This window comes from Glycine max, chromosome 2 (genome assembly GCF_000004515.6).
Source record: "Glycine max cultivar Williams 82 chromosome 2, Glycine_max_v4.0, whole genome shotgun sequence".
Taxonomy (NCBI): Eukaryota; Viridiplantae; Streptophyta; class Magnoliopsida; order Fabales; family Fabaceae; genus Glycine; species Glycine max.
This window is the reverse complement of record NC_016089.4, coordinates 8,059,326-8,072,457: the sequence shown is the minus strand read 5'-3', so window position 1 is coordinate 8,072,457 and position 13,132 is coordinate 8,059,326. Positions and strand designations below refer to the sequence as shown.

Below are 13,132 nucleotides of genomic sequence, written 5' to 3'. Positions count from 1 at the left end.
AAAGTTTAAAAATCAAGAAAAAAATTATATTTTGTCCTTTTAAAAAAACTATACTTTGTCCAATAAATACATTCAATAAATTCACATTAGTGGTAATTATGCCATTAAGAAAATTAAATATTTTCTATATATATACAATAAAAAGTTTGATCAAAATCAAGAATCAGATTATATTTTGTCCTTTTCCAAAAAAAATTATATTTTGTCTAATAAATACATTCAATAAATTCATATCAATGGTAATTAATGACATTCATTTAATTCATTTGAAGAGAATTTAAGAAAATTAAATATTTTCTATATATGTACAAAAAATAAAGACTCGAGAAACCAATGTAAAGAGTGAATCACAATCTAAATCTACATAAGAAGAATCATTGAATCACTATTTAATCAATCCATGCTTTTTTTTTAGAATGGTTAGTTGACTTTTAAATCTAATTCCACTATAGAATGATGAAAATGGAGAAAACTTTCATCTATATTTTAAACCCAATTATTTTTGAATTTTTTATTATTAAATAATAAACCATTTCTCTTAATTAATTATATTTTTATAGATAATATAATCTTTTTAATATTGATAATTTTTTTATTTTCAAGTTAAATAGTTCAATGTATTTTCCTATAAATAATAATTTTTTTAAAGCAACCTATTAATATTAAATTAAAGTATTAAAATTGATTATTATTTTTTCATAAATAAATAATATTTCTTATGATGATAGAAAAAATTAAATTATTATAATAATTAATGATTTCCATATAATATTACGATATAAAAATGTTCAATTATATAATTAGTCATAAATGTAAACAAAATATGTTTTCAAATTGGATGTTTCAACAGCTGATAATTTAATTACGATTTGTGATGAAATGTATAATCCAAATATTTAGAGAGGGGTTTAATCGTCACATAGTTTGTCACTAAATAATTTGAAAATTTTGTAACAAGTATGTGATGGATAAGTTTGTAAGGAATACAGAATTACGAATCCTTCACAAACACATTTAGTAAATATTTCGTGTTTATTATGGAAGAGCTTTGTGACAGAACAATTAGAGAGAATAATTTGTTACACAATCTATCACTAACATACATTTTTAAATTCAATATGTTGTTTGCGAAGAATTTTTAGAATGGAAAAATATCCGTCACAATAGGACATAAATGTATATGACTTAATTATATTTTTCATTTCAACTTTTTAAATTTTGATGTATTTTATCCTCAATAAATTAGTTTTGTGTATTTTATTCTAAACATTAACAAAATTGACAAATTTTACCTACTGCTATTCTACTCCTAACATAATTACACTTTTATCCTCATTTTTTATTTTTATTTTTTTGCAAATTTTACTCCCAAATTTTTTATTTCTTGGTAAATTTTATCCCTAACTATTTCTTTTACAAAGTTTATCCCAACTGTTGTGCTTATTAGTGGATAAAAAATCAAGGGTAAAATGTGCAAATTTTTTAGAAGTTGAGATAAAATGAGCCAAATTAATTTATTCGGGTTACAATTTGCTTAAAATTTAAAAAGTTAGGATAAGAAATACAATTAAGCCAATTTGTATCGATCACAAAACCTCTAAATTCATCCCAAAAATCCTCACTATTAGTGAGGAATTATACTCTATCACAAAACTTTGTAATTAATTATAATAGTGTCTAAAAGGTGATTAAGTAACAATGACACAAAATCTATAATGAAATTTGGTGCTTACAAAATTAATTGTAGTCTTAATGGTAAATATGAACTAGTATAAAAATTTTATTCTATTATCTAATTGTTTTTCATTAAGAGAGTTTAGTTCGAATGATTAAGTAAGATGTGTGTCTTGATAATTTAATTTCTATAGATAAAAAATAATGATTGTTCTTTCAAAGAACCTTACCTTGTTTACAAAAATTATCTTTGATAAATACTGAATTTAAACAATTAAAAATAATAAGAATCAAATAATTAAAATCAAGAAAATCAAAATCATACATAAACTAAAGAATAAAATTACAATTATCCCTGTTTCTTTTTCCTTGTAGTATTTGTGTCAATAATTTCCTTTTTCCCGCTATGTATTTGAACAATTAAAACTAGGTGGTCATACAAGGTACACCATGTCCGGCGTGGAATCACATCATGAGTTCTACAGCTGAAAATGTTTCCATTTCCACATAGTACTCACAAGAAAACAAAGGGAAAAAACCATCTCCTCTTAATAACTTTTTTTTTCAGCTGAAAATATTTCCATTTCCACATATTATAAACATATAGTACTAGCAAGTTGCAACATGTGACACTCGATAATGCGAACTAGTGGTGGCACCTCCTACAGATACAGGCCTACACATTTATTCAGTCAATACTTCAAATCCACACTGCCTTCAAAGTTCAATCTCAAAGGACTCTTGACCCCCCCAACCTCATCAAAAATTCGATGAGCACACATAACATATGAATAATAATCACGAAAGGTAAAAAGGACTTGCAGCTGCAAGCATTGTCAGACACAATTGTCCATTATTCTTGTGAAGATTAAAGTAAGGTGGCACTTGACATGGGTCCTAACAAGCCATGATTAAAGCCATAGGTGGGCACAGGGGAAAAAGAAATGTGGTCTCTTTCTCTTTTTTTTATTTTATTTTAATTCCTTCACTTTTCTGAACCATTAGAAACTTTATGGAGAGGGAAAGGTTGCCAATTGTAATTGTTCCTTCTCCACGGATCCTATCTTGACCATTCTACTAAACCCAACATTACTACCATTTTACCATATTCAAATCCCTCTATCGAATGATATAGTTTAATCCCCATAAATCCTTTTTCCGATATTTTTCAATGCTAGAATTAATATATTATATGCAGGGTTCTTTTCAAATTTCAGGATTATTTGGCATTTTGCTAATTGTTGAATATTTTCGTAATATTAAGGCGGTTCGCAGATCACGGGTTAAATAATGGCACAATTTACCAGAAAACAGTTTGCAGAGGGGATAACATGAATTGGGCAGTTTTTGTCTCTATAGATTACTCAGTAGTAGTTGCAAATTCTTGCTTCCATTAATTCCGTCCATACCTTGAATGTATGTTTAAAATTTACATTTCGCTGTAAACATCTTAGTAAACTAGTGAGCAAAATAAGTACATGTACTATCGTAGACGTTAGTTAACAACCTTTCAAGAAACATTAGGTTTGATTTGATTATAATGTGTTATATAATAATATACTATAATCTACATAGAAAACAGTATTAAGAGTTTCCTACCATAATTATCAACTACTAAACTTCTTTCCTTGTCTAATTACAATGAAAGTGAGTTCTTCTCAGGTTACGACTGGTAGAAGCAGCAATAATACTCACTGTGTATTTGTGTTTGCCAAGACTTGGTGAATAATTTTAAGAGGGGGCTAGAGAGAATTATTTTCATTTCTAAAGTTATAGTGGTGAATAAATTAAGAACATATATTTCAACTATATACAATTCAAGTGCGCTATTAATAATTACTGGAAAATATGTCTGCCTGGAATAGCTTAAGATTCTATTACTAGTAATAAGAACAAAAAAGTAAGCATAAATTGCGCCCCCTTGACAAATTTGTATTAGCAGATGTCAACAAAAAGGACAAATGCAACCTGGATTCAGTCATCCACCGTATAACCTTCAATTTAGTACCACCATTATTCATGCTACATTACACTTTCATTTTCCCCAAAAATTCAAAAGAAAAATACAGATCAAACATCAACAAATAAACCAATAATAAGCCTCCCAAAATTCCAAAAGACTAGGAAACCAAGTTAACAAATTAAGCCAAAATATATCTCTTAAGACCCTAATGAAGATGCAGATGTTAATGTGAAGAGAGGAAGGAAGCACTTGGAAACATATATATATATATATATATATATATATAAACTCTGATGAAATGATGATTGATTCACGGCTATAGCCTAATGAGCCATGGCTACCTGGGGTTGTGACTGTGAGAAACTGATGCTTCTTTGGTTTGGCATGGAAAGCATGACAGTGTGATCCAAGAAATCCTTAAGCTCCACCACAGACTGAAGAATGGTTCTTAGATCCTCAGCACAGGAAAAGCCAAAGCTTCCAAGTTGCCTAACAGCATAGACATAGAAAGTTATGCACCCTTTTCTGAACTTGAACCTTGCCATCTCACATCCATTGAGGCCCCTTATGAGCCTCTTGTTGACATCACCAAGTGCTATCTCTGGTGGCCAAATTCTGTCCACTGAGGCCTTCATGGCCTCAGTTTCAAACACAAAGAGAACCACCTTGGACTTCTTGGTTCCAAGGCCAAGGGTGAGGGTGTGCCAAGCATGGTGTGCCAAGATTGTGAAGTTTGTGGGCAAGAATGCTGTGGTGGAAGGGAAAGGAAGCTTGTCCTTTGGTTTGTTGGTGTTGTTGGTTGGTGGGAAAGAAAGAACCTTGAGAAGCTCTAAGGGTCTTGCTCTTCTGATTGTGAAGGACTTCACTATGAACTGGCCTCCAAATTTGATACCCTTTACCTCTGAGCTTGGCTTGAAGGAGAAATCGGAGTTCTGCTTTGTGGTTTGGTCATTGGGGTGTTGGTGCTTTTGCTTCTTGTTCTTGTTTCTCTTCTCTTTCTCTCCCATGGCTATTGAGGGGTTTTCTTTTGGTGGACACAAACTGCTTGGTTATCTATCTTGATTCATATCATCACATAACAAGACCAATGTACAATGCTTTCAATGGGAAGTACTCTGTACTAGTCAGTGTGGTACTAAATTTTTTCTTGGTGGGTTTATTTTTTTCATACTAGAATAATAACTAGATTCACTGCAGTCAAAAAGGTGGAAAAAATACTTGACTTAAATTTTCAACCATTTTAGAAAAAAAAGGTCACTAACTATTCTGATTCTGTACATATTTCTAACTCATTTGGAAAGTCAGAGGTAGGACTACAAATTAAAATATTTCTTCTATGTATTAAAAATTGATATCAGCACACTTTTTTATTTTGAAAGGATAATAGCACACTTCTGAACCCCCAATTTTGACCAAAATCTTGATGGGAAGTGGACAACATTTTTTAACCCCCCCCCCCCCCCCCCCCCCTCCTTTTTTTACTATTGATTGAGAATGGAAGTTGCAGTATTTTGTAATTTTTATAATTTTTAATGAATTTTACTCATAGTTTTATGTTTTAATTAATAAAAATATGTATTAATAACCATATTTAACATAATATTTTTTTAATCTTTTCAACATATTCCTTCGCACGATTAAAAAGATACTAATCTATTAAATACCAATAGACATTACAATAATCCATTAGGTTTGGGCTAAAAGATAGAAGTTGAGGTAAATGTATGAGAACTTAAATTCGTTCCTATTGTCATTGTTATAAAAAAAATACAATAAAAACCTGTATTTTTCTCTAAAGCTTTAATTAGTAATTAATTCAAGAGTGGAACGATATTGATTTGTTTTAACTGGGTTTACCTGAGATAATCTGTGGCGCAACTTGACCCCCTAATTTTAGGAGGAAAACACTAGATATTTTTTATATGTAGAAAACATTATATATAAGATGCTGTTGAATTTAATCCAAAATTTGCTCTATATTGAATTCATGAGTAAGATTTTAGGTGGAAATTATTCGGTTTTTAAAGCTTGAAAACAGGACAATACTGAGCGAGCTAACTGCTAAACAGAGAATCTCTGCCTCTCGTGTGTGCCCCAATCAAGTTTTGCCCCAAGAGATAATGAAGATATATTAAAATGAGCATTGCTATATGCTACCAAAAAAATCCTACACGAATTGCACGAACTTAATCATGGATGGTTAACATTTTTCTTAACTTTTATTGATTAAAAAATATCTGTAAGGTGAGATTTGCGGAAATCATGTTTCGTGTAGATTTTACAAAATTTCATTCGTAACAACAAGCATTTCTCATAAAAATTTATACAGTATAATATACTGTAAATTTTTTATAATCTTTCCTCTCTTTCTTTGTGAAATTATAGTCTTTCTTTCTAATTGTACCATAACTAAATAAAAAATGTTTTATAGATTCACGCTAATCCTACTAATCAATCTATTGCATTGATGTGAGTAAAGTTTAAGATATAAAAAATGCGTTGTCTTCGTTATTGTCACTTATGATCTTGGCATCAAACAAAAAGTTATCATTGCACCAAAAAAAAATTTGGTACACGCAAAAAACAAAAAACAAAACACTGGTTGCTATTATCGTCTAACCTAATTACCTAACCAATCCATCCACCAATTAAAGATAATTATCCACTTGCATATGTCTTGATAAATAAATAGATTTGTTATTCTTACCCTTAAAATTTTCTACTTAGCTTACCCATAATTTTTAATGTGCTAATTATTGATTAGAAACATTTATCATTTTTTTCTCTCTTCCCATCACAAGTAGGAGATTATTAATCTATTAAAATGCATTCATGCATCATCCTTAAATTATGTTATATAGTGGAGTGGAATTGCATATTGGAATTTTTGGTGTACTTCACTAGTAAAAAAAACATAAAAAAAGGACAATTTTTGTTCATTTGCCAATGCGTGAATCCAATTAATTATGTGGACGATGTGTTGCATATCAGAAAGGGGATCGAACCTGGTGTTTTGTCAATACCTCAGGCACCGACACAACTAAGAAATCTTAGGTGCCCAATTTAACTAAGATTAATTTAGAAGAACATCATGTGCAACCATGGGATTGTACTCATTGATCATAATTACCCTGCAAATGAGTTCAATAATAGAGATTGGGACCGCATAATGATGGTCTCATTCTCATAGAGAGAGGAAGTTGAGCTGCTCTCAGCACCCATTTGTTTAAAGCTCTTTAGTTTTCATAGGATTGCTAAAACTATTTTAATTGCTGACGGTGTGGACATCCATATTATAGCAGGAAAGCTTTATAATATCATATCAAAACTTAAAAAGCTAATATGGTAAATCTGTTATTTCTTCAAAATACAAAAGTACTGAAGAAATGCTTGTCTAATCAAAATACAAGTCATGTAATAAGTCGTTGCTGTAATAATTTACTAATTTTTAAAGTTGAGTTGAGTAAGAGGTCAACATGTAATTTCAACAAAACTACAAAATGTTGGAAAAAAAAAACAAACAAAACTATAAAATGAAATAGTTTATTCTTTAATTTAACAATTTAATTGAAATACACCGACAGTGTACCGAATTTTTATATTATCATTAAATTATAAAATTATCACTTATAATACTTATAATAGATTTGTTGATTTTTATAATAATTATTTTAAAATATGTGTAATGTGATTTTTAATTGAATGATAATAAAAAAAGTGCATGAAAATTAAATTTTCAATTAAATGTCGCCATTTGAACTTATATATATATATATGTATATATATATATATATATATAACATCATGCGACAGTGTACAGGTTTGGATCTGATATACAAGTGTAACATTGTATAACACCACACAGCATTCTTCTTATTTACGCATATTAATAGATAGTGGTTGATATATATGCATTTGATACTTTTATTGAAAGAGGAATGAGGAGGTAGGCTTACCTCATTTGACAACTTGAAAGTTCTCTTACTAAAGTGTTTCCTTCTAAAGCCGTCATTGCCTTCAACAATAATTAAAATCGAGAGAAGAACATGAAGAAAGACAACCTGCAACACAACAACTTTGTCCTTGGTCCTAGCTAATAATAATCAATTAGTTTCAAACCCATAAGATAGCTAAGCTTTCATGATATTCATCTAACTTTAGAAGGGTATGCAAGAATTTATTCTCAGTAGTAATAAGGATATAATAAATTGAATTCTCTCTATCTGTCATGACTTAACATGTCTATATTAAATTTGAAATTAATTAGTAATTCTATCAAAAAGGGACATGTGTAAAATAAGAAACTTCAATCCTTGTATCTTTTATTTTTTATTTATGGTTTTCCTACAAATTATATGTAGATCAAATAAATTTTGTTGAAAGGTCTATCAATTTCATACACCAGAATTGATAGGTACTTTGATATAAGGTTTCAACAAAAAGTTAGCTCTTTTTAATCAATAGACTACTTCATAAAGATCATGTCTACATCCTCCTAATTGGCACGGAAACTACCAATTATGATCCATAATCTAACATGCAGAATTTCCTGTAAATCTAACACAATCAAACAACTGATATTGACCTACATTTTGAAATGTCACAAGATACAGGTAAGAAACAATCATATATATATATATATGCTCGAGTAGTGTTTGGCGTTTTAAGGGCACTTTCTTTTCCATTTAAAATCATAAGGAGTAATTCTGTTAAAAAGTTATAGGGAAATTGAAAGATTTTTTAATTGGTGTACACAGAGAGTTGAAAGATTAATTCCCAAAAGAATACACTAAATAGATTGTGAGAATATAATGGTAGATCGAATTATTAATTATAACTTTATTAACTTTGAAAAGCTTCAATTAAATTAAATTGTTAAATTATATTTAAACGAGTTAAACTATTTATGAATTATTTGAATTTAATTTGTTAAGTTTTGATCAAATTAACTCATTTGTTTTACAAAATAAATAAATTGAAATTGAATTTAGATTATAGAATAAGTCGAGTTTAAAAAAAATATAAGATTGATATTAAAAGCTTGTAAATGGCCTATGTGTGCGTAATCAAAAAGAGTTATGGTTAGTAATTAAATTAAGCCTTATTATCTAAAAAAATGCGGTGCCAATCGTGTAGTTTTAGTTTTTTACAGCTCAATTTCCTCTCTCCATGATATCATCATTATGTGGTCCCAATCATATTTAGACATGAAAATTAGGTAGTAAGAAGTTTAATCAAACTGAATAACTTATATTACAATAATGAAATGTTTAGCAAACTGCAATCATATTTAAAAAATGGTCATTACCTAATTTTTTATGATTAAGTGCCGTTTGTTTAACTTTTTTTAAAAAAATGATTTTTTAATAAAAAATAGGTATTTTTCTGTTGTTTTATGTGTTTGTCAAAATTTATTTCTTAAAAGAAACAACTTTATAGTTTTTTAAGAATGAAATTATATTAGACTTTGTATCTATTCTCTATATCAGAATAGTAGAATCTCTAGAAAGTATGTAGACGCAAGTCACATTGGTCAAACCAGATAATTTTAGGTGTTTCTTCTTTCTCTCTATCATTTTAAGGCGAAGCTAGGAGCATCTCAAAAGTAAATTTTAAAATAACCATATTTAGTTATGATGCCTGGGTTGTAGAGAATGTACCTAAAATCACCAGATAAGACTTATGCAAGATATTGATTTTTTTTGTATTGAATTTAATGTGGATAGATTTTGTCTGTAATATTTTAAATTTTGAAATTTTATTAATGTCCCGTTTAATCAGTTCGAAGCTGAATAAAAATTGTACAGTTTTTAAACATGTTCAACGGTTAGGATTATTTATGTACATTTTTTCTTTTCTTTTCAAAGTTGAATGGCTAGAGAAATTTTCCACTATGACCGAGTTAGCTTTATTTATATATAAAAAAAAACGGAGTTTATAAACATGATATGATTGGGCCCAACTGTTGTTTGAACAAAAGTTAATTTTAAAGGAAATAATACCTCAAGCTATTTGTTGAGACTTGAGATTACAATTAGATATTGTTTGATTTCTTCCTTGATGCTCACTTCGGCTCAATAACCCTTGGTCTGAAAAACTGAGTCTCCTCCAAAACATATGGATTGAATCCAGTGGGATGCAACCACAACATATTTGGATAGCTCACAAGCACAAGGAAGACCGTGCGTGTTCTCATCACATACCACAACTGAAGGATTGTTGCCAGCATAGTAACACGCTCAAATTCAGCAGCAATCTGATTTAAAGCATACCTTGAAACCATTCCAAGAAGCCTCTTGTATAAGGTTTTTTAATACATGTCCAACGACATGTGTACTTGTTTCAAATGATGCTTTAATTTCCGTGTGCTGCACGTGATCATGTTGTTCATGGCATCCCAACACTGCATAAGTCTCCAAGGCTATTTGTAACATCTTTTTAAAGCCCAGTGAGCAGATTCAACCCTACATTTCAAATACACAAATAACAATAAACATATACAACAATAAATTCCATAATTCATCAACGTTAATAAAAAATGAACATTTTCATACCTGTTTGTTGTTGTGTTCCTAAGTGCATCACCTTATTCGTCCAGCGGTAACAAATTTTTCCTTGTGTGGGATTATCCATGTATCCTTGACATAGTCAACAAACATTGGCCAAGGTGACAAACCATTTCAAACTTCTTCAGCATCATCAAACTGCTGCTCCGAAGGACAATCAACAAGAGTTCCCCAGGCATCCATGACATACTCCCAAGCATTTCTTTGACCAATTAATGATTTACATTTGGCCTTCACATTCTTGTTTATGTGAAAGCTACACAACAAATTTGTACACTCAGGGAATACAGTTTTCACTGCATTCATCAATGTTTGGTCTCTGTCAGTCACAATAACTCAGGGAGGGCATCACGTCTTAAAAATAACCTCGAAGCGTTCTAAAGCCAAACCACATTATTAAGATGTTCACCCTCCAGATATGCAAAACTGGCAGAGAATGTCATCCCAGTTGGTGTCACCCCAACAAAATCGAGCAGTGGGAGTCTGTACCTGTTTGTTTTGTAGGTATGTCTATCAAAAACACCAAATTACATGCGTTGACTAACTTCACTGCATCAGGGTGACACCAAAAGATATCACGAACCACGTCTTCATCCTTTAATCTGTGCCAATGAATATACTGATCCCGTTCAAGAAGCTTCATTAGATGTTGCATTTTAGTATCACTTCCTCTTATGGAAGAACGATATGCACTTCTTGCATTGTATATTTGTTTGATGGTCGTACAACTATTGCATTGTGCTCCTTCAGAGTTAGCAGAATGTTTTTGGTTTGACCATTGACTTCTCATATCAGCAATAAGTGTCTTTTCAGCTTTAGTCAATCGCCCGACATATGGATGTCCAACTAATGACTTGGCCAATTCATGATTATGAATCCACAATCAACTTCACCATCCAGCCTTGTCCTCCAACCACTGGCTTGCCACGAAGCTTGAAGGGACACCCACATTTCCTAGTCCCAGTGTCTCTTCTAATAAATTCTTTTTCCTACACCTATACTCGCCACTCCTTTCACAACCAATTAACACAAACGAAGTCCTTCCTCTACTACTGTGTTTGTGTCAGACCTTACAATCACGCCACAAATCCATTTTCATGAGCAACGGATCGAGCCCACCGCAAAACATCCTCTCGGCTATCAAACACCTACAAACCAATCCACATAATTTCAGCTTCCTACGACATATTCATTTTATTAAATCATTCACAGTCATGAACATTGAGGGCGAGCCTTGGTGCAGCGGTAAAGTTGTGCCTTGGTGACTTGTTGGTCATGGGTTCGAATCCGGAAACAGCCTCTTTGCATATGCAAGGGTAAGGCTGCGTACAACATCCCTCCCCCATACCTTCGCATAGCGAAGAGCCTCTGGGCAATGGGGTACGAAGTTTTTTGAGGGCGAGCCCTGGTGCAGCGGTAAAAGTTGTGCCTTGGTGACTTGTTGGTCATGGGTTCGAATCCGGAAACAGCCTCTTTGCATATGCAAGGGTAAGGCTGCGTACAAATCCCTCCCCCATACCTTCGCATAGCGAAGAGCCTCTGGGCAATGGGGTACGAAGTTGAAGTTGAAGTTGTATTCACAGTCATGAACATTATTACCTGAGAAGTATTGAACGCATCTGAACAATTAACATGTGGTTCATTCACACCACATTCTTCTTCATTTTCATAATCCATATCCTTTTCAGACATTATACTTCATACATCCACTGATCCTCATCCATCTTAACAATAAATCAAAAATTTAAACACAAACATAGAAAAACCCTATTCAATAAAATACACAACTAACATAGTAATAATTAAAAACAAATACACAAATAACATAGTAAAAAGCCAAAACCCTATTTCATTCTACACGTATAAATAATTCAAATACAAAATGCAATACAAACAAAGTAATAGATTAAAAACAAAATTAAACTTTACAATTTCAAAAAATAGAGTCTTGCGGATCAAGTTGATCTGTGTTTCATTGTTGCGGATCAAGTTGATAATTGCGGATCAAGTTGATCCGCGAGTATTTTGCGGATCAATTTGATCCGTGAGTCTTTCACGGATCAAATTGATCTGCAAAATACTCACGGATCAACTTGATCCGCAACTATCAACTTGATCCGCAACAATGAAATTTAACTGCGGATAGTTGATCCGTAAACTTCTTACGGATCAACTTGATCCGTCCGAATTGCCGTACACCAGAACAGAACGCACCCAACATTGCATACCTCGTATGTCGTCGTCGACCACCGCAACACCTTCACCTTCACCTTCACGGAACCTAACCGTTCACCGAACCAAACCGATGGCAACAAAACGAAACAACTACGACGAAGAAACATTGTGCACGGAGGAGAGAAAACAACGGAAGAATGCGCAAATGAAGCATTATGCCGTTTAAAAATGCCTAGTGCAAAGCACTGTTCATGGCGACACTGTTCATGGACAAGACGGAATGAAGAGCAGCAAAGGAAGGGGTAGTTTCGGCATTTATAAAATTTGCTGGGTGCACCTAGCAAGTCCCTCATAAAAAACGTGGGAATTGATTTCTTTTTTTTTTAATTAAAATTAGATTTAAGTGCTAAGGTGGCATGTGTTGTACGATTCATAGTACGCCTATCATTTCTCTAATCAGAATCACTTCTTGTTTGGATAAATTTATTGAAAATCCATTTTTAAATGTCAGATAACAATGTATAAGCACTTAAATTGGGTGCATCATGTTGGCAGCCTTTTTTCTAGAGGACCAAATATGAAGATAAAAATAAATATTAAAGTAGTATATAAAATTCAACTAATAATTAAAAAATGATAATGATTAATATATAAGTATAAATGGAAAGTAATAGAGAGCATCTCGTTAAGGATATAATGAAAAAAGGAAAGCATAATGAAAAATGGCACTGGCTAAGGTAGGAGAGAGGACTAG

The 13,132-nt window shown here is 31.6% G+C and overlaps 1 protein-coding gene across 1 annotated transcript; it reads right to left on the bottom strand.

Annotated features, from left to right (window-relative positions):
• Positions 1 to 3,575: 3,575 nt before the first annotated feature.
• LOC100780746 (uncharacterized) lies at positions 3,576 to 4,882 on the bottom strand. Its single transcript, XM_003518596.5, has one exon. It carries the CDS (start codon positions 4,642 to 4,644, stop codon positions 3,961 to 3,963), a length of 684 nt encoding a protein of 227 aa, XP_003518644.1. The 5' UTR covers positions 4,645 to 4,882; the 3' UTR covers positions 3,576 to 3,960.
• Between the last annotated feature and the right edge of the window lie 8,250 nt (positions 4,883 to 13,132).